The sequence below is a fragment of the Prunus avium genome, chromosome 4 (genome assembly GCF_965620075.1).
Source record: "Prunus avium chromosome 4, drPruAviu1.hap1.1, whole genome shotgun sequence".
Classification (NCBI taxonomy): Eukaryota; Viridiplantae; Streptophyta; class Magnoliopsida; order Rosales; family Rosaceae; genus Prunus; species Prunus avium.
This window is the reverse complement of record NC_142287.1, coordinates 31,113,503-31,132,280: the sequence shown is the minus strand read 5'-3', so window position 1 is coordinate 31,132,280 and position 18,778 is coordinate 31,113,503. Positions and strand designations below refer to the sequence as shown.

General features: G+C 36.9%; 5 protein-coding genes across 11 annotated transcripts; 1 reads left to right on the top strand and 4 right to left on the bottom strand.

Moving 5' to 3' along the window:
• Positions 1 to 1,779: 1,779 nt before the first annotated feature.
• LOC110761490 (uncharacterized) lies at positions 1,780 to 6,508 on the bottom strand. 7 transcript variants are annotated; one of them, XM_021963971.2, is made up of 11 exons: positions 5,918 to 6,504; positions 5,701 to 5,752; positions 5,096 to 5,144; positions 4,810 to 5,019; positions 4,597 to 4,685; positions 4,377 to 4,515; positions 3,978 to 4,052; positions 3,299 to 3,420; positions 3,150 to 3,225; positions 2,700 to 2,759; positions 1,780 to 2,214 (listed from the first exon to the last, which is right to left on the bottom strand). In XM_021963971.2, exons 4-11 carry the CDS (start codon positions 4,945 to 4,947, stop codon positions 2,086 to 2,088), a joined length of 828 nt encoding a protein of 275 aa, XP_021819663.2. In that variant the 5' UTR covers positions 4,948 to 5,019; positions 5,096 to 5,144; positions 5,701 to 5,752; positions 5,918 to 6,504; the 3' UTR covers positions 1,780 to 2,085. The 7 variants fall into 7 exon arrangements, 6 of the variants coding, with proteins under 6 accessions (XP_021819663.2, XP_021819666.2, XP_021819662.2 ...); XM_021963974.2 differs by lacking the exon at positions 5,096 to 5,144 and having other exon boundaries at positions 5,918 to 6,505; XM_021963970.2 differs by lacking the exon at positions 5,701 to 5,752.
• Positions 6,509 to 7,394: 886 nt separating this feature from the next.
• Positions 7,395 to 9,692, top strand: LOC110761442 (transcription termination factor MTEF18, mitochondrial). Its single transcript, XM_021963911.2, has 2 exons — positions 7,395 to 7,552; positions 7,824 to 9,692. The coding sequence occupies exon 2, from the start codon at positions 7,846 to 7,848 to the stop codon at positions 9,565 to 9,567; it is 1,722 nt and encodes a 573-aa protein (XP_021819603.1). The 5' UTR covers positions 7,395 to 7,552; positions 7,824 to 7,845; the 3' UTR covers positions 9,568 to 9,692.
• A 611-nt stretch (positions 9,693 to 10,303) lies between these two features.
• On the bottom strand, positions 10,304 to 13,260 carry LOC110761485 (BTB/POZ domain and ankyrin repeat-containing protein NPR1). The gene is made up of 4 exons (XM_021963964.2): positions 12,635 to 13,260; positions 11,724 to 12,477; positions 10,957 to 11,154; positions 10,304 to 10,766 (listed from the first exon to the last, which is right to left on the bottom strand). The coding sequence occupies exons 1-4, from the start codon at positions 13,190 to 13,192 to the stop codon at positions 10,501 to 10,503; spliced, it is 1,776 nt and encodes a 591-aa protein (XP_021819656.1). The 5' UTR covers positions 13,193 to 13,260; the 3' UTR covers positions 10,304 to 10,500.
• Positions 13,261 to 14,046: 786 nt separating this feature from the next.
• Positions 14,047 to 16,374, bottom strand: LOC110761483 (lectin-like). Its single transcript, XM_021963962.2, has 3 exons — positions 15,873 to 16,374; positions 15,055 to 15,170; positions 14,047 to 14,571 (listed from the first exon to the last, which is right to left on the bottom strand). The coding sequence occupies exons 1-3, from the start codon at positions 16,275 to 16,277 to the stop codon at positions 14,202 to 14,204; spliced, it is 891 nt and encodes a 296-aa protein (XP_021819654.2). The 5' UTR covers positions 16,278 to 16,374; the 3' UTR covers positions 14,047 to 14,201.
• A 956-nt stretch (positions 16,375 to 17,330) lies between these two features.
• On the bottom strand, positions 17,331 to 18,691 carry LOC110761450 (uncharacterized protein PHLOEM PROTEIN 2-LIKE A4-like). Its single transcript, XM_021963920.2, has 3 exons — positions 18,354 to 18,691; positions 18,009 to 18,124; positions 17,331 to 17,845 (listed from the first exon to the last, which is right to left on the bottom strand). Exons 1-3 carry the CDS (start codon positions 18,549 to 18,551, stop codon positions 17,476 to 17,478), a joined length of 684 nt encoding a protein of 227 aa, XP_021819612.1. The 5' UTR covers positions 18,552 to 18,691; the 3' UTR covers positions 17,331 to 17,475.
• Between the last annotated feature and the right edge of the window lie 87 nt (positions 18,692 to 18,778).

Below are 18,778 nucleotides of genomic sequence, written 5' to 3'. Positions count from 1 at the left end.
GCTCATAACAAAAAGCTCTGCAAGATAGTGGCACTCATGATCATGGCCCTGCGAATCGGGTGAGCTTCAACTTAAACTCTCCGGAATTTATGGGGTTGCAGCATATAATATACATGGAAGTTTGGAGCCTTCCTCAAACTACAGGCATACTGACGAGGACTGACCAACTGTTTGCTTGCCATTTCGATTCTCACATGGCAGTTGCTACTATTTCAGGAAAATTTGTATTTGTATATACAATAACGCTAGGCTGTAGGCTGTACTTTCTCTTGATTAGAATAAAAACATCAATTAACATGCCACTAATTACTAATTAGTGTACTTGACTGCATTTGTTTAACTGATGATTAAGAAAGTACCGGATGGAGTGTCAATAAATTAAGCACGATATTGGGAAGTGACACTACCTCTGCTTCAATTAATATTGGTGCTGCTGGTCGAATATTATGATCTTAACTACTATGAATGATATATGGTTCTATATAACATCTAGTTGGAATGCTTTACCTTAAAAATTATAAAGTTCTTTTGTCACATTAGCTTTCTTCAAATTCAGTTATGATCTGTAGATTCTGTACCATGCGGCTACTTCATCAGCAGGAAAAAGACTACTCACTCATGACTCACATGGCCTCACTATTCTTCTCACTATGAACTTAGTTTCAGGAAGAGCTTCAAGACTACTCATGATTTCAGTGAGATTGTTTGAAATATATCAATAAAGGGAGCTGTTATTAGCATTCTATAAAAGTTATTCTGCGCTCGTCTCTTATAAAAATATAAGGCATAGAGAAATTGCATTTAGACTCTTAAAAGAGGACATAATAATCTTTTTGAAGTGCCAATAATGTCCATAGTTTCACTCTACGTTATAGGTTAGATCCTAAAAAAGTCTATCATGTATATTGCATACATTTGATGGTAATATTTTGTCATCAGAAAAATGTTTATGTTGCGAGACCGTGAATTTCAATCACACAATTATGATCTGAACTATGCGGCTGCATCACCAGCTAGAGAGACCTACTCAGTCAAAACTTTGGATACCTCGGTGGACCAGATTTGAGTGAGAATGTCCATTTGCAAAGTTATTTGATTATAAATAAAGCAATAAAAAAAAGGTCCCAAGGTAAAAGGAAACACATCAACAACAGTTCCACTATCAAGTCCAGTATGCTATTATTAGTTACACTGGTTTTCCTTTCAATACCTTCCTCTTGTTGCATATTGCGAACACTATTGTACACAAATGTGCAGTACAAAATGCTTTCACAACTCTTTTTAAACTTGGGGTAATTTTAGTACGTAATTATAAAATTAGTTAAGAGATTTTCCCTGTAGAAAGTAGATACTTTTAGTGGCTTTTCTGTTTTAGATAGTAATTAAAAATACTAAGAACAACAAAAACTATGCAGGCGCAGTACTAGGATGATCCTCAAGATTTCCCCTACTTTTGTCGCCATCAACCACCCATTAGAGTTTTGAAGTTTGATAAAGGGGAAAAACAGACCCTAGTTTTTGCTTTTATTACCAATCAATAGATCACAAGTTATGCTTGAGATCAAGCTTTCCTCATGCTTCTGGCATAAGAAAAAGAAAAATGCCTGGCTCCTCATGCATTATTCCCTTTTGTATGATCTATTTGGACCCCAAAAAAAATAAAAAATAAAAAAGTTGGCAAATCTACATTATGTTTTGCCCATCTCAACCTGTAAAGAGAACTTGCTACTCATCCATAACAAGCATTGTTCTAAAACTAAATAAAAAAAATTAAAGCGATTGTTGAAACAATAATGTATCCAGCTTTGAATCACTTACGTCCATTAACCTTTAACTCTAGTGGCATACAGTGGAGTGAGGTAAAAAGTAGAGATCTTAGATTGGATTCCCCTTGTAATTTAACAACAAACAAACTTTAGAAACATTTACAACAATTGTGACCACCAAAATGCCTCCCGTTTCGATTTCTTTTTTAACCCCTCGAGGCCTCTATCATTTATACAGTGAGCAAAATAGAAGAATGCACAAGCACAGACCCATCTTAAGGGGAGGACTTTAGACTCAATTGGAACATATATATATCCATCATTGCATCTTGGCTAATTGCTTGATCAATCCCTTGATAATCTTTCCAAACCACATCAAGTTCATTATTGCTAGCACTGATGGCACAACAAAGACCAGCAGATATCCAAAGGTGTGCATCTGGATGACCTGCCCATCCAATTAAAATTAATTTAGTAGTTCTGACAAATCACATAATTCTGCAGTTGTATAGCACTTGATAATTCATAAAAGTTCACAAACATTGCTTTGAAGGGAACAGGCAAAATAAGAGATGTTTTGGCTTTTTTCTTTCTTTCTTCATTTCAATAAGTAGGAAGTGAGCAATGTAGAATCTTCTGGAACAGTTGAAAACTATTGCACTATATGCAACTTTCAAGATTTTATTAAGGAATAGACAATAGGAAGCATAATCAGGGGCACACTGATGCTTGCCATCCTGCTGCCCAAGAAAAGCACCTCAAAAGAGGGAAGAAAAAAGCAGAATGTAAAGATCCAAAATTTCATTCCCCTTCTCGGAGAACTATGTCAGCATGGTCTGAAGTATAAATCAACTTTTCAAGACAGTGAAAGTATACAGTAAGCAAAATCAAGTGTAGGTGGTAGGTACATATCTTCAGGGAATTGCAACTTACCTGATCATAGTGCAAGTAAACATGGTAAAACATGTAACCAAACAGCAGAATTCTTGCAGCCTGCATTCCATATATTCTTTCAGAAAGCATATCTTACAGAGATAAAAGTTGTATAACCAGATGAAAATCCAGCAACTTCGAAAACAACAATACATGCTCATGATGCTGGCTCACATTAAGATAGATGGCTAAGAAATGAATTAGTCCTCCTACATTTGAATTGCCGAAACAAGAACTTTATGTGAGAGTTGAAGCTCTGAAAGCAGAATTGGGATCAGAGTGGTTTTCCTTGGAGATGGAAAAATTCACTTTATCTTATAAGTGAAAGTAGTAGGAAAGTGTTGTAAGTTGCAACTAAGTCGATCCACTATATGATATGAGTACATATTGAGCATCAAGCCACCATGTTTAACAACAAAATGGCAAAAATTCAAGAGGACTTCAACTGACCAGCCATGATAAAAATATCACAATGCCGTTTATGAGATATGCACTGGACCTCTTCATACCAGCTGTATCAAGATACCTTCATGAAACCCAAAGTTTATATTAAAGATGGAATACTAGAACCTAAACACCGTATTGCTTGTAAAACTTACCATCTCATATTGATCTCTGGAGTAGTGATCTCAGAGATGAGGATCATGTATGTATAAAGTTGCCCTTCTCCAGAAAACATGGAGTAAGCTACTGCAATTCCAGAAAGTGAGTGATGGAAAACCTGTAATTGAACACCACCATATTAAGAGTTATACAGCTTTTAACATGGCAAACGCTACTCATTTCTAATCAAAGATTTGTGTATACGTTGCCTAGTATTTATTCATTATTTTTATTTTTATTTTAAAGGAAACAACTTCATTTTACTACCAAAAAGAGTACAAGATTGGTGGACTGGTCCACCAAAAAAGTACAACCATAAAAGTCTAACAACACATCTGCCAACCACTACAAAAATAAAACAGAACATACTTTAAACTGAAAACACAGCAACTCCCCGTTCATAAAAGATAGCCAAAAATGAAACCGATGCCCATAGGGAAGCCCAGAGTCTAATCAAATGCGACTAGGAATGAACTTAAATTATATGCAAATGTTCTTTTTCCTTTCTTTTTTTTTTTTTTTTTTTTTTGGTTTTTGTTGAGACTTGTTATAACATTGGTAAATTATGCTTCTGACCAGATGTCAAGAAGGTTAGAACAGACATATAAAGATATATGTATATGCGTGTGCTTCTAGACTAATATAAGAACTGTCTTCCATGGAGAAATTACTTACATATTCCATTCCACCTAAAGAAGGGTATAGCCATAATAGCATTCCTAGATCCGCACAGAAGTACCCAACAGAAACCTGTCATAAATCATCTTAGTTAAGTTCCTTTCAGAAATATGTTAGGAGATACCAAACCAAAAAAGTGTATCTAGACAAACCCATTAAAACAAAAGGTCCAGATCACTCGTGAATCCTTGATAGATTGGCTCTTGGGTTAATATTAAACTGCTAGTCTAGGCATGGTCAGATGATAAACTCATCATGACATCATAAATGTATTGATAAGTAATTAAAACTAATTTTTGGCTCACTTCAGCATTTCCTTACATTGTGTAGGGAGTGCAGATACCTTGATATTAATTGAGTGGCCAATTTCATAAGATAATAATAGGAAACACATACCCCTAATCCAAAAACGGACAGTGGTGAGCTTCGAAATGTAACAAGGCCAGCATGAGTTTGGTCAGAAAAGAGATCGGACCAGAACACAAAATGTAAGGATAGAGCTGTGATAAAAATGGCATGAATACTGGAGATACCTCTGCAAAAGTTACTTTTCAAATTAATAAACGCACAAGTAATTACAGATGAAATTCAACAGTTGGAAAGTGGGAATCCTCACCGACTGTTCCACTCAATTCGTTGGATTTTTGTAAGGCCAGCATAAGTCTTGATGTAAAAGCTACTAATTAACTGGGTAAGATCATATACCTGCAATATATAATGAGTTAATAAGAAAATGGAAGACCAAATCTACAACCTGAATGGAGCACCCAAGGGCTCAAATTTAAGAACCATTTTAAACATTAAAGGAATTAAAAGATTACAAGCATACCATTTTGCACAAAATTATGCCTCCAATAATGGAAGTATATGGTATGAAGGGATCCGCTAATAAATAGTTTTTAACCAGCACTCCCGCTTGATTTTGGTAAGACTTGATAGCCATAACTGTCTTTGTAGACACTTCCATCGCAATATGTTAGATTAGCCGTTCTTATTTCCCTTCTTTACTTTTCCGTACTGTCTTCCTCTCTTCATTTTCCTGTTTCATCTTTCCATTAGCAGACACATGGAGCAAGTAAGCTACCAGGACAGTAATCATAATCATAAACATGCACCTGATTATGACATTTTAACCAGAGTAGCTTATATTAGCAGATGGGTAAGCTGCAAGCAAAAGAAATGTGATATCTCATTGCTCATCTCTATACACATAATCCATTGGATTTGTATTTTATTCTGTACATACATTCAAGTATTCAGACAACAAAAACCTTTGTACGAAAACAAAAAATGCGAACTAAAAGGCAGGAACCATCCAAACACAGAATTAGAAAGATGAGATCAAGTAACACCCAGACTGATAAATAAGAGAAATTAAGCAAGACACAAACTTTGAGCTACTGGCCAAATACAAATGTATGAATGTACACTAGTAAACTCATCAAAGGGACTAGATAGTGTAGCTGTAAATTGGTCAAGCAACAAAACTCAAGATTTCATCCTAGGACTGGCCACAAACAGTTTCTTCATTTGAATAAAAAACCAAATGACCCAACCATAGAGATGATGTGGTCATTTGAAAAGTGGTGGTGGAGCCACTGAAGTCAATGTAAAATGCAGTAACCCATCAATATTAACAACGGTTGCAGAGCAATCTCAAGACAAGCTCTAAGCAGGAGATTCAAAAAGACTATCAAATGTAAATGAGAGCAAGCAGTACCCGGAAACCAGGAAATACAATCAAACGGGAAAAACAAACTCGGATCCAAAATCTGCCCAAAAACACATGGGAAATCAAATGGGGTATATAAAACAACCTTCAGCATTAGATCAGAGACCATAGAATAGCACAACGCAGATAAAATTTTAGAGAAAACCCAGCAAGCTAAAACAGAGGATGTAAGCTAAGAAGCTCAGAAATCAGATGGAGGTCTTACCATGAGCATGAAGTCCATAACTTAACCAACAAAACCCTTCCAACATCAACAGCCAAATCAGATGGGCATTTGGGAAAACAGACACAGAGGAACCAGAGCTAATCCAATGCCAAAATCTACAAATCTCAATTAAAAAAAAGGAAACTTGAGGAGCTGATGCAGATGGGTATTTGAGAAAACAAATGGGTATGGCGAATTTGTCACCAACAATAAAGAAATGGAATGCAAACAACCCGTGAAGAGGAAAAACGAAGCAAAAGGGGTGCAATCAATGTAAATGTGAGTGCTTCGAATCTACAACCGAACAGGTAATAAAGTAAGGGAAGGAGGAGTTATTAGTTAAAAGAAACTGGAAACTGGGAAAAGGGCCGAAAAATAAAATGACAGAGAAATTTGGGTGGATACGTGTGACTTTGTGCTTGGATATTGCCCAAGGGATCCATGAGCCAAGTGTGGATTGCATTTCATGTTATCCAATCAGATAGGGAAGTAAGAAATGAAAATAACGTGATTGGATGATGAGCTATTTGGATTTTAGAGTTTTTAAAATTTTTGCTAAGAATTTGGATTTTAGAGTTTGTTTTGAGAAATGTGAGATTTGTACAAAGTGAAGGTAAGCTATGTACTTAATATTAGTTACTTAAAGGTAGAATGATAGGTTTGAATGATAGCATTTGGATCTCCATGTCTTGATGTTTATTTATTATTTTTCTTGATTTCATTCTAAGTTATGTTAACTAATTTCTTATGTTGTTGCTGCTAGAATTCCTAATATTCCACCACCAACCCGATCCTACCCCCCCAATCATTATGGTTGTTGCATCACTTATCATTTCTTAGCTATATTTTATATGATGACATAGTAATTTTAGATACCATTTCATCATCACAGGCCAAACCACTTCTTCTTCTTTTTTCTTTTTGTTGGGGGGGAACGTCGCCAATGCCATCAAATATTTCTCACCAAATGAAATGAAAATGAAACTGAAACTGAAAATTGGCTATTATAGTGGTGGAACCAAATTAAGCTAAGTGATGATCATATGTGATGACAGTTTCTCCTATTTATTTCTTAAATTACCATTCATTTAAATTCGAATTGGCCGATTTAGTTGGTTCGACTAAATTGATGCCCGCCCCTACTCAAACCTCCTAATCATTCTCAATAGACAGCTCAATTGTGACCAGAGAAGCCTTTGTCACATTTGAAGGATCTCAAACTTGAACCCTAGCATGTTCCGGCAACAACATGCAATCTCCAAATGAAACCTTTTTATTAACTGAATTTTTTTTGTCGAACTTTTTATTAATTGAATAGTTATATCAAATCAGTATAATGATATTGAGATTGAATAATGGTTGTACATAATTTTTCTCAAGCCAAGATGGTCTCTCAGGTATCAAATATGATCTTTTTGTAAGAGGTAGCTAAATAGTAATAGATAAAGAAGTAAATAAAATATTTGAAAAACGTAAAAGAAAGAAGGAGGCGGCGGCTTAAACTCCCAAATTGTTAGGGTTTTTGACAACGGCAGAAACAGGGACACACTTCATCTTGGTCTCTCTAAAAACCGCAGAGCGGAAATAACAAAAGGAGCAATGGGGAATTAAACCCTGAAAGGATATTCATCCAAGGTAACCTCTCAATTGAAGCTCTTTCAATCTTGATCCTCTGTAACTTTCAACTATTTATGAAAAAATGTGATTGACCTTGCTCCCATACATTACAACATTCTCTCTCTCTCTCTCTCTCTCTCTCTCTCTCTCTCTCTCTCTGTTCTATGGCTTTTAGAAATTTTAAGCTTTTGTGCATTTCTGGTCTTTACTGCTTTTCTCATTCCTTTAACTCTCGCTGAATCTTCTGCTTCTCTCTTTTGTCATCTCCACTTTCCATGTTAATGAATAGAATCCACAGAAGGGTTTCGAGAATGATTTCCCAACTCAATCACCTCGTACTCTTCTCGCCTGTCTTTGAAAGAACCACTTTGGTGCAGAACCCATCTTCTGTTTCGCGTAAATTCCAATGCTTTTGCAGTTCTAGACTTACCCATCACTCGAAGGTCTCTGTCATCGAGTCTGCACAATCGCCCAATTCTCCTTTTGCTAACCGGGTTTCTCGAAATGCTAGAACTGAGGCTCAGGCAACCCTTTTTGATTACCTGCATTGCACTCGAAGCTTCAGCTTCACGGATGCAGAGCATATTAGCAAAAACTCCCCAATTTTTCTTCAAAATTTGCTCTCCAACATTGATACTGAGAAAGATGTTGCACGTTCCTTAACCCGATTTCTTCGCTACAATCCCATTAATGAGTTTGAACCGTTCTTTGAGAGCTTGGGTTTGAGTCCATCTGAGCTCCTATCGTTTCTGCCACGGCACTTGATGTATCTGAGTGATGATTGTGTGCTGACTGATAACGTTCATGCTTTATATGATTATGGAATCCCCCGTAGTAACATCGGTAAGATGTATAAGGAGGCAAAGGAGATATTTGGATACGACTATGGAGTGTTGGCTCTAAAACTTCAAGCTTATGAAAATTTGGGGATAAGCAAAGCAACAGTTATTAAGCTTGTTAGTTATTGCCCTTTGCTTTTGGTTGGGGGTGTCAATAGTGACTTTGTCAAGGTTCATGAAAAATTGAAGCGTTTAGGCCTTGGAATGGATTGGATTGGAGGGTATGCATCAGGTAACAGCACATACAACTGGGACAGAATGTTTGATACAATGGATTTTCTTGACAAAGTGGGTTATACGGAGGAGCAAATGTGTGCTTTGTTTGAATTAAATCCTGCATTACTATTAGAAGGTTCTGGAAAGAATGTGTATGTATTGTTTGGCCGGTTACTCAAATTGGGTCTCGAGATGAATGAGGTTTATTCACTTTTTATGCAAAATCCACAGGTCTTGTCAGTTAAGTGCATGAAAAATCTCTTGCTGGCAGTAGATTTTCTGTTTGAGATTGGAATGGGAACAGAAGAGATGGCAGACATTGTAGCCAATGACATGGAATTTCTGAGTTCATCTAGGTTTAAAAGACCCAAAACTGTTTGTAAAGACTTAAAAGTCAAGAGAGATGGCCTGCTCCAAATGATGAAGGAAGATCCACACAAGGTGTTGACATTGGCTTCAAAGTCCAAAGGTAAAAATCAATTAATATCCCCACTCCCCAGTAAACATCTGGAGAAAACGTCATTCTTGGTGAGATTGGGATATATAGAAAACTCAGATGAGATGATGAAAGCTTTGAAAAAATTCAGAGGTAGAGGAGACCAATTACAAGAGAGGTTTGATTGCCTCGTACAAGCTGGCTTGGACTGCAATGTGGTGTCAAACATAATTAAACAAGCTCCTCATGTTCTTAATCAGAGCAAAGAAGTGATTGAAATGAAGATCAGTTGCTTAACAACCTGTTTACGTTATCCACTGGATTCTGTGGTGGCATTCCCAGCATACTTATGTTACGATATGGACAGGATTAATCTTAGATTCTCAATGTATGCGTGGCTACGGGAGAAAGGTGCAGCAAAGCCTATGTTGTCCTTGAGCACTCTCCTTGCATGTTCGGATGCACGATTTGTAAAATACTATGTGGATGTTCATCCTGAAGGTCCAGCCATGTGGGAAAGTTTTAAAATGCAAAAGAGCTAAGAATTAGATCCTTCTGATCTCCTGTCTATTATTTTGGTTAAACTACCATCTTGTATAAGAAGGCTTTACTAATTGATTCATACTCTGTTTGTTGAACAAAAATAAATAAATTCATTGATGAGAAATTCTGTTCATGGTCTACTTTATTTGGTGACAATGATTTGGTTCGCATTGTGCTCAATGCTCAATTTATTGAACAAAAATATATAAATTCGTTGATGTGAAATTATGTTCATGTTCTACTGTATTTGATGACAACCATTTGGTTAGCATCGTGCTCTTGTGGCTTATCTTGCAATGCTGAGTTGGTTTTATACCCGACAGAGATTTAAAAGGTAATTGCAAAAGAATGAGACTGTTTTGCTTCTTGTTTAGTGCTCTCATAAAAGGCAATTATAATCGATCAAAGAATTGTAGATGATTTTCGACCAAAAAGAAAAAAAGAAAAAAAGAAATGTAGATGATAGGATCCATTTTACAAGTTTGGAATTGATGGGCAGGTAAAATTATGTACAAGTAGACTTTCGCATGCTTATTACTGAACTTGGACCAGTTACAGATTTCTACTCTGTTTTTTTCTGCTCTTTCTTACCTTTCTTTAGCTTTGAATTCCTTGTTTACCAGAAACAGCCCAATAACATGATATTTTCCATCAACTCTCAGAATCCAAGAACGCATCGCTCAGAGTTTGTCATCAACAGAACTAAGGACTTAAAATGATTAGAGAAACCAATAATTTGTTAAAATCAGAATCAAAGATTGATTTCCATTGCAAGGTTCTCTACAGAGTTACAAAACTAGGACACTAGCTAGTTCGTGCAGTTAAAATGGCAATCTGCATCTGCCAAGATTGCTTACTAAGCTCTCATCAGCATCCTTGGAAAAATGTGTTCATAATTGGGAGGTTTAAAATTAGATACAATTTACAAGCCTTCATAATTTCCCAACCTTTAGATTTTCACCAACATTTTTCAGAGACGATGAGGAGGATGATGAAGACAACCTAAAGAGGTTCTTAGCAGCCTTGTCCTTGCTAAATGCCTTTTGTACTTCCTCCTTAAGCTCCATGAAACGCGTCCTCTTTATTTTCTGCTCATCAGGGGTGCCCGTCTCAAGGAAAAACAAATCAGGAAGGTCGTCCTTAATGAACTTATCCAGGACTTCCGAGCAATGAGGAAAATAGCATCTACCTGTACTGACTGCCACAACAGAACAAGAAGGCTTAAAAGGTGAAAATCAATGATAATTTTACCAAGCAGATTCTAAATACCATATACTAGCTCGTGATGTGTAACACACTTCCAGAGGTCGTGCTTCCTTTGAGAAACAAGAGTCACAATAACAGATAAAAGATCATATGTCTATCTACTAAAAGCATGCTGCATTTACCTGTTTTCATGAGGGCTTCTAACCTAGAACGGAGTCTTTTGTTCTGCACGTTAGGAGTCTCATTTAAATCAACATCCATCAAATTCCCAGTTGAGCCTTTGAATGAAGAGAGCCCAGAAAACTGAGATGTTGTCTCGGCATGAGCAATGGCCATGGCTACCTTGGCTTCAGTAGGGAATAACAATCGGGCAAAAGCCACTGCAATAAATAATGCAATTCAGATATCTAATCAGTAAAAGTCAAAGATATCATGTCAGAGACTCAAGGTACACAAAACCAATCAAAAGAAGAAATATGAAAGGCAAAAGGTTGAAGTTCATGTGTTAATATATGAAGACTACATATCTACACCCAGCAATTACCAAGTGTAAAGAGATGCGTTTGCAAACAAGCTATTCATTTTGCAAGAAACTCATTGATATATGAAATAGGAAGAGTAGTGGATCAAAACAAAAATGTCAAAGGACCAAAGGTATTCACCACTGATATGAAGCTCAAAAATTAACTTGTATGAATACATATATATCTTCTTTCGATAGATAACACTTTGGTCCAGGAAAATTTGTTCTTCATTTTATTCATATATCAAAGCAATCACTAAAACGTATAACCAGCAACAAGAGAGTAATTACGACCATATAAAAGGTAGAAAAGTATTTCATTGATTTAAGCTCATAATCCAATAATTCAGTTTCCTTCTCGGGGAAAAAGAACCCTAAAGAGTTTATGAATTGAGAATGTCTTAGAAATGATCTTAGAAATGTTACCTCTGTTCTCCAGGTTCAGCAATTGCATGTGCAGGTCATCAGGCATTATTTGGGAAGATATAGACGCATCCGCAGCCATCGGATTCCTCTGCATTTCTCTCTCTAGAACATCAATGCATATCCGGTCTTTGTTTGCTTCTTCTCCCCTCTCTGTTTTTGAATGATAATCCTTTGCCCTCGTCAACCTCCGGCAAATGCTAACAGCACTCTCACCATCTAATGTCAGCTCTGACACACGAGCTCCTTTAGTCAGAAGCAATACTATAATTGATGGCTCCTTGCGCATCACAGCAATGTGAAGTACTGTATAACCCCGAGAATTCCGGAGGTTAACATCAACCAGACCCAGACCAATCACTTCAGTCACAACCTTAGGATCGCAGTAAGCTGCAGCATAATGGAGAGCATTGGCTTCATCTAAGGTTATATCAGACTCACTTAAAAGAAGTTTCACAAGTTCAACATCATCTGAGTCCAATGCCTTATGTATTCTCCTGATTCTCTTTTCACGCAAGGGGTCCACCGCTGCAATGTTGGAGTCACAGTCTTGCTGAGAATTGTGGCGAATAATTTTAATTTTCTCCACAACCTCATCAGGAAGTTCCTTCTCAAGAGAGATGCTATCAAGATCTGATCGTGCCACTCTCTCTATGCACTGATCAATGAGCTGACTCAACTTACAATGGAAACCAACCACGAGGATTGGGATAACATCATCTGCCAGGGCTTTCCCAACAAAATTAATAAGCCGTCGCTGCCGATACATAGATAACAAAATCAGAACAATCTTTCTTAACTTTCCATAAACGAGTTGGATGGATCATGCTGACCGAAAAAGAAAACAGAAATTTGACTAATTTCTTAATATGGTATCAATTTTGACCAGAAATTTAGAGTAACAGAACACCAACCTGGAGAATTGAAACCAAATCCGGCATTTGGAAAACGGAAGATGCATACATCAATTCCACAGCAAAATTAATTGCAGGCCCGCATGCGTCATGGGCACATACACTGTAAACGCAAGTTGAAACCTCCGTGGGAAAAGGCTTCAGCTTTCCAGTATACACATAGCTCAAGAAAACCAAGAAAGCTTCATACCCAACATTTCCATAAGGCAGCAAATCACTCATACAGTACTTTGGTTTACCTTCTTTCTCGGAAGACCCATTTGCTCGCTTGAATAGCTCGCCGAAAAAGCTACTTCTGGAAGCCAATATGCATCTGTAAACACCCACAGATTTTCCCTCAACGATGATATCGGCATCACTGTAATCAGAGCTAGAGTCAACCAAGAGCAGCTGCTCCAAATTGGAACTGAGCTTGGTCAAACTGATGACTTCAGGGCTAGGCACAGGTTCGCAGCCAGAGGAGGAAGATGGGTTGTTGTGGGTTTTTGAAGCGCTTGGTATATGGGAAGGCGAGGTGAAGGTCAAAGAGGATGAAGGTTCAGCTGAATAATTAGCCATTAAGCTAAGCTAGAATCTGGATGGATCAACTTCAAGCATGAAGCACATAATAATCCAGTGCTTCACCAACAGTCAACGTAGTTTTTTAGTAATATTTCAACTTGACTCACGTGATTTCACTATTTTTTTTAATTCAAAAATAAATATGCACTTTCTTTTTTTTCCAAAGAAAAAAAATATGTACGCTCATGGCAAACAAAAGTGATAACTATAATAAATTAAAGTTCCATGATTGTATTAAAAATAAATAAAATTTTGATTTCTTCTAAGGTGACACAAAAGTTATATTATAAAGTCTAAATTAAAAATTTCATCCAATCAAACTATCGCTTATATTAGAAGAAAAAACATATCATCCAATCAGAGTAACCAAAGACCCTTGTGTACATGTCGACATCAACTTGTAGCTCAAGTGATTGAACACAGCATGCCTTCTTTTCCCATTTATACTTGGAAAAAGAGTTGTGAAACCTCAAAGCATACCTTCAGTTCCATAATGTATCAGATTAGTAGGCTTTCTGTAATTGGACATATTCGTTTACATTTTCATGGAAAGTGTTTGAAGATAATGGTAAGTATTTGGAACTGTTGCTTAGGAGAATCTCATGTGCCAAGATATTTGAACTGATGCATGAAGACTAAGTTTTCCTTTCCCTCAGCAGAAATCTTGGTGTTCCAGATGTGCGATTTCGTAGATTAAATGTACTATTGGCTTTAAGGAAGTGATTGTACATAATTTAATTTTTTGTGAAATGCAGCTTTTGTTAGCCAAGTACTGAGAAGTTTTTCTGAAATCATGAACACAACTAATTAACAACTATGTTAAAAAAGAATTTGTGATGCTTCAGATGGCATTAAGATTGAAGCAGAAATGTAAGATGTATCATTGTTTCATTAATCTGTTCTTATTGTTTCTTACATAGGCAATTCTCTCATTTCTGTACGTCTTCATATGAAGAACCCAGAAAATCATCTCTCTGCTCATAAGCAAAGTTGAGTATTCTGCAACTTAATTTTTAGGCCGAATGATAACACCCTTGATAACAAGTCCTCTCTTCCATTTCCCACTATCATATTCATACATCGAAAACTCCATGTCCCCAGGTATTTCGGGTGATGCTCTAAACTCGCCAACCGAAATCTCTATCCATTGCTCTCTTGGGATTTCCTTCAACTTAACTTCATGCCATTGTTTGCTACCATCTGGGAGAGTGAGAGTGACATTCACTGGAACATCCCATCCATCAGCTGAAGCTTTCAGCTTGACCACAAACGCAACTACATACAGAATTCCTGGTGACAGCTTTGTAGTCTCAAATTGTCCATGCACTTCTAGCCAACATTCATTAATCAGTTCAGCAGCATCAATGACGACACCACTGCAATGAAACCTGAGTTAGGATTGAGAGTACTGATAGCATTTTATGATAATTATTAAATTATTATTATTTTTTGTATATAATGCGTTTATCTGTTTCTGTTAATGTGCAAAATGGTAAACTGATTTAGTATGTAATTGCTTTGTTTAGTGTTATACTTAGCTCATAGGCTAAGCTGTTTATAATAGTCAAACGGTTTGTTAAGTCTTATAGGACTTGACTGGACAGGTGTCTTAATCCTACTGATAGTGTAGTTGGATGGTTGAGATTGAAGCTAGGAATTGTCCAGCTCTCTCTCTCCTCTAACAGCAATATGAGCTATATGAGCTGTGAGTGACATCGTGCCTCACTCTCCACGAAATACACAAGTTTTACAGAGCATATTGTTTCCTCACTCTCTTCTTTTAAACACGAACAGTTTCAACTTCAATAGGACTGGAGAAACTGAGAAACCAATAAGTTATGTATTGAAGTTTTTGGTACCTGGTTTCTTGCTGGGAGGGCCAGAGCCAGTTACGATCGTCTTCAGCCCAAGAGATCGAGAGATCCCTTGCATACACCATAAAGCAGTTGTTGGACTTCTTGTCAACCCAATACTTCTGCAATAACAGAATAATGACATAATCAAAGATGGTTGGTTTCTAAGTTCACTTACAACTACAAGTTGCCCTTCTTTAAATCAAATTAAAAGCCCCATATATTTTGATTTGGAGCTGAATTTCGGCACGAACTGGAATATCACATTTCACAAAACTAAATCATCTGAGCATAGTGTTTGAATTTCAGATGCTGTAAAGACTTTTTTTAAGTGAATGACTTTCATAGAGTTGACAAATTCTTAAATACTTTTATAGAGTTGATAAAAGTCACTAGTAAATTGGCAAGACTTTTGCTCTTAACAATTAGTTTTAAAAGTATGGAAAAGTCATTCATTTAATAAGCTTTTTAAAAGTCATTAACTTTTTGGATACCACCAAACTTTTAAATACTCTTTAAAAGTCATAACTGGATACCACCAAACTTTTAAATACTTTTTAAAAGTCACAATTGAATACCACTAAACTTTTATATACTCTTTAAAAGTCTAAATTAAATACCTCCAGACTTTTAAACTCTATAAAAGTCATTAAAAGTTTGAATTGGATACACCCCCTTACAACTACAAGTTTCCCTTCTTTAAATCAAATTAAAAGCCCCATATATTTTGATTTGGAGCTCAATTTCGGCACGAACTGGAATATCACATTTCACAAAACTAAATCATCTGAGCATAGTGTTTGAATTTCAGATGCTGGCCTTACCTTACTCTTTTGGTTTAAGGTTATTCCAGCACGGAGCTGTTCAAGGAGTTTTTCCACTGAGGATTTGTTGATGGGTGAGTCAGCATCTCTCAAAATAGCTTCATAGTTGTGTGGAAGCCGTGGTGGGGAAGGAGACGGAGATGGGGAAGGAGACGGCGTTGGGGAAGGAGACGGTGATGGGGAAGGACTTGAGAATAGAGACGGCGATGGGGAAGGAGACGGCGTTGGGGAAGGAAACGGTGATGGGGAAGGACTTGAGAATAGAGACGGCGATGGGGAAGGAGACGGCGTTGGGGAAGGAGACGGCGATGGGGAAGGACTTGAGAACAGATTGCCCATCTCTTCAATACACCCAATGCTTAGTTTTAACTTATATAGATAGAAAAACAAGGCTTGGTTGGTCATTTACATGGCATGCATATAAACCTATGATTTTCATATCATTGTGTACCCCGCTAAAGGTTTGGATGAGGATGAAGGTGCTCGCTACCCAAGAAAGATGTCCTGTGAACTTTTAATTTTTTTTCTTTAGTTGTCAGTTTCTCATGCATGCTGATGTCAAGCATGAATTAGCAACCAGTGGGTTGGAAAACACTTTGGAATATCAGAAAATGCCTTTATTCCATATGGTAAACTTTTGTTTCTTTATTATATATATATATATATATATTCCATTCTGCAGAAAAAAGGAAAGGGATTTTATTATAAGATATAAATATTCCTTTTTATAAACTAATGCAAGATTGTATATGCCATTGCTAGTCCCTGATCAATCATGGGTGCATGTCAGTATGGACTTCGTCTTGGGGCTTCCTCATATTCAACGAGGTGTGGATTCTATTTATGTGGTCGTTGATTGATTTTCCAAAATGGCCCATTTTATGAGAAATACTTGTGTGAAATAGGGATAACATTATTTTGCTATTCTCGACCCGTCGCCACAATGCCACGTGTGATAACTTTTTCACATGACAGTTTATAATTGATTGGGAATAGCGAAATAATTTTATCCCCATTTCAGACAAGCTTTTCTGCCATTTTATTCCATGTAAAAAGACCACATATGTTGTAAATGTGGCTCAACTTTTTTTATTCTAAGTCCACTTTTGATTTTATTTATTTACATAAAATAAGAAAATATTAATCAGTTGGCGTCTCTAATATTATTGATGTGAATTTAGGCACTTTATAATAGATAGCGAAAAGTCTCGAGAGAGACTCCTCCCCCGGACCAAGTTGAATAATATTATGAGCAGAGGCTTGTAGCTAGGTAACCATCTAATACGAGATCTGACGTTGAAGCTAATCCCATTGAATAAAGTATCATTTTCACTTTTTTCACATATGCTTCGCTTGTAATGAAGAGTGTGTTGGACTCTTGCTATTTGTATGTATTATATTGCTTGATTGACACAGCCATTAAATTGCCAGCCATTAAAATTTGAATTGGCCTGGGAATTGAAGCAGAAATGTAAGTTGTATCATTGTTTCATTATTCTGTTCTTATTATTTCTTACATAGGCAATTCTCTCATTTCTGTCTTCATATGAAAAACCCAGAAAATCATATCTCTGCTCATAAGCAAAGTTGAGTATTCTGCAACTTAATTTTTAGGCCGAATGATAACGCCCTTGATAACAAGTCCTCTCTTCCATTTCACACTGTCATATTCATACATCGAAAACTCCATGTCCCCAGGTATTTCGGGTGATGCTCTAAACTCGCCAACCGAAATCTCTATCCATTGCTCTCTTGGGATTTCCTTCAACTTAACTTCATGCCATTGTTTGCTACCATCTGGAAGAGTGAGACTGACATTCACTGGAACATCCCATCCTTCAGCTGAATCTTTCAGCTTGACCACAAACGCAACTTCATACAGAGTTCCTGGTGACAGCTTTGTAGTCTCAAATTGTCCGTGCACTTCTAGCCAACATTCATTAATCAGTTCAGCAGCATCAATGACGACACCACTGCAATGAAACCTGAGTTAGGATTGAGAGTACTGATAGCATTTTATGATATTTATTTTATTATTATTATTATTATTTGTATATATTGCGTTTATCTGTTTCAACTTCAATAGGACTGGAGAAACTGAGAAACCAATAAGTTACGTATTGAAATTTTTGGTACCTGGTTTCTTGCAGGGAGGGCCAGAGCCAGTTACGATCGTCTTCAGCCCAAGAGATCGAGAGATCCCTTGCATACACCATAAAGCAATTGTTGGACTTCTTGTCAATCCAATACTTCTGCAATAACAGTGATAATGCTAACAATTCATAGTCAACAAAATAATGACATAACCGAGATGGTTGGTTTCTAAGTTCACTTACAAGTTGCCCTTCTTTAAATCAAATTAAAAGCCCCATATATTTTGATTTGGAGCTGAATTTCGACACGAACTGGAATATTTCACATTTCACGAGACAAAACTAAATCATCTGAGCATAGTGTTTGAATTTCAGATGCTGGGCTTACTTTTCTGTTTTGGTTTAAGGTTATTCCAGCACGGAGCTGTTCATGGAGGTTTTCCACTGAGGATTTGTTGATGGGTGAGTCAGCATCTCTCAAAATAGCTTCATAGTTGGGTGGAAGCGCCGGTTTGGGAGGAGGAGGCTCCGGTTTGGGAGGAGGCCGCGGTGGGGTCTCGGTCTCTGGCCCATACCCACCCCCCATCTCTTCAATACACTTCTTCCATCCAATGCTTAGTTTTTACTTATATAGATAGAAAAACAAGGCTTGGTTGGTCATTTACATGGCATGCATATAAACCTATGATTTTCATATCATTGTGTACCTCACTAAAGGTTTGGATGAGGATGAAAGTTTTAGCTTGTTACCCAAGAAATATGTCGTGTGAACTTTTTTTATGTCAAGCATGAATTAGCAACTAGTGGGTTGGA

Excerpts from the sequence above, each read along its gene's own strand:
- LOC110761485 (XM_021963964.2), bottom strand. The coding sequence starts at position 13,192 with ATGGCTAATTATTCAGCTGAACCTTCATCCTCTTTGACCTTCACCTCG. Across the intron at positions 11,155-11,723 it reads GCTGAACCTGGAGAACAGAG|TGGCTTTTGCCCGATTGTTA; the intron begins GTAACATTTCTA and ends TATTTATTGCAG. Across the intron at positions 10,767-10,956 it reads AGAAGCCCTCATGAAAACAG|TCAGTACAGGTAGATGCTAT; the intron begins GTAAATGCAGCA and ends CTGTTGTGGCAG.
- LOC110761442 (XM_021963911.2), top strand. The coding sequence starts at position 7,846 with ATGATTTCCCAACTCAATCACCTCGTACTCTTCTCGCCTGTCTTTGAA.
- LOC110761483 (XM_021963962.2), bottom strand. The coding sequence starts at position 16,277 with ATGACCAACCAAGCCTTGTTTTTCTATCTATATAAGTTAAAACTAAGC. Across the intron at positions 15,171-15,872 it reads CCTTAAACCAAAAGAGTAAG|AAGTATTGGGTTGACAAGAA; the intron begins GTAAGGCCAGCA and ends CTGTTATTGCAG. Across the intron at positions 14,572-15,054 it reads CCCTCCCAGCAAGAAACCAG|TGGTGTCGTCATTGATGCTG; the intron begins GTACCAAAAACT and ends GTTTCATTGCAG.
- LOC110761490 (XM_021963974.2), bottom strand. The coding sequence starts at position 4,947 with ATGGAAGTGTCTACAAAGACAGTTATGGCTATCAAGTCTTACCAAAAT. Across the intron at positions 4,516-4,596 it reads CGAATTGAGTGGAACAGTCG|AGGTATCTCCAGTATTCATG; the intron begins GTGAGGATTCCC and ends TAACTTTTGCAG. Across the intron at positions 4,053-4,376 it reads TGTCCGTTTTTGGATTAGGG|GTTTCTGTTGGGTACTTCTG; the intron begins GTATGTGTTTCC and ends GATTTATGACAG.
- LOC110761450 (XM_021963920.2), bottom strand. The coding sequence starts at position 18,551 with ATGGGGGGTGGGTATGGGCCAGAGACCGAGACCCCACCGCGGCCTCCT. Across the intron at positions 18,125-18,353 it reads CCTTAAACCAAAACAGAAAA|AAGTATTGGATTGACAAGAA; the intron begins GTAAGCCCAGCA and ends CTGTTATTGCAG. Across the intron at positions 17,846-18,008 it reads CCCTCCCTGCAAGAAACCAG|TGGTGTCGTCATTGATGCTG; the intron begins GTACCAAAAATT and ends GTTTCATTGCAG.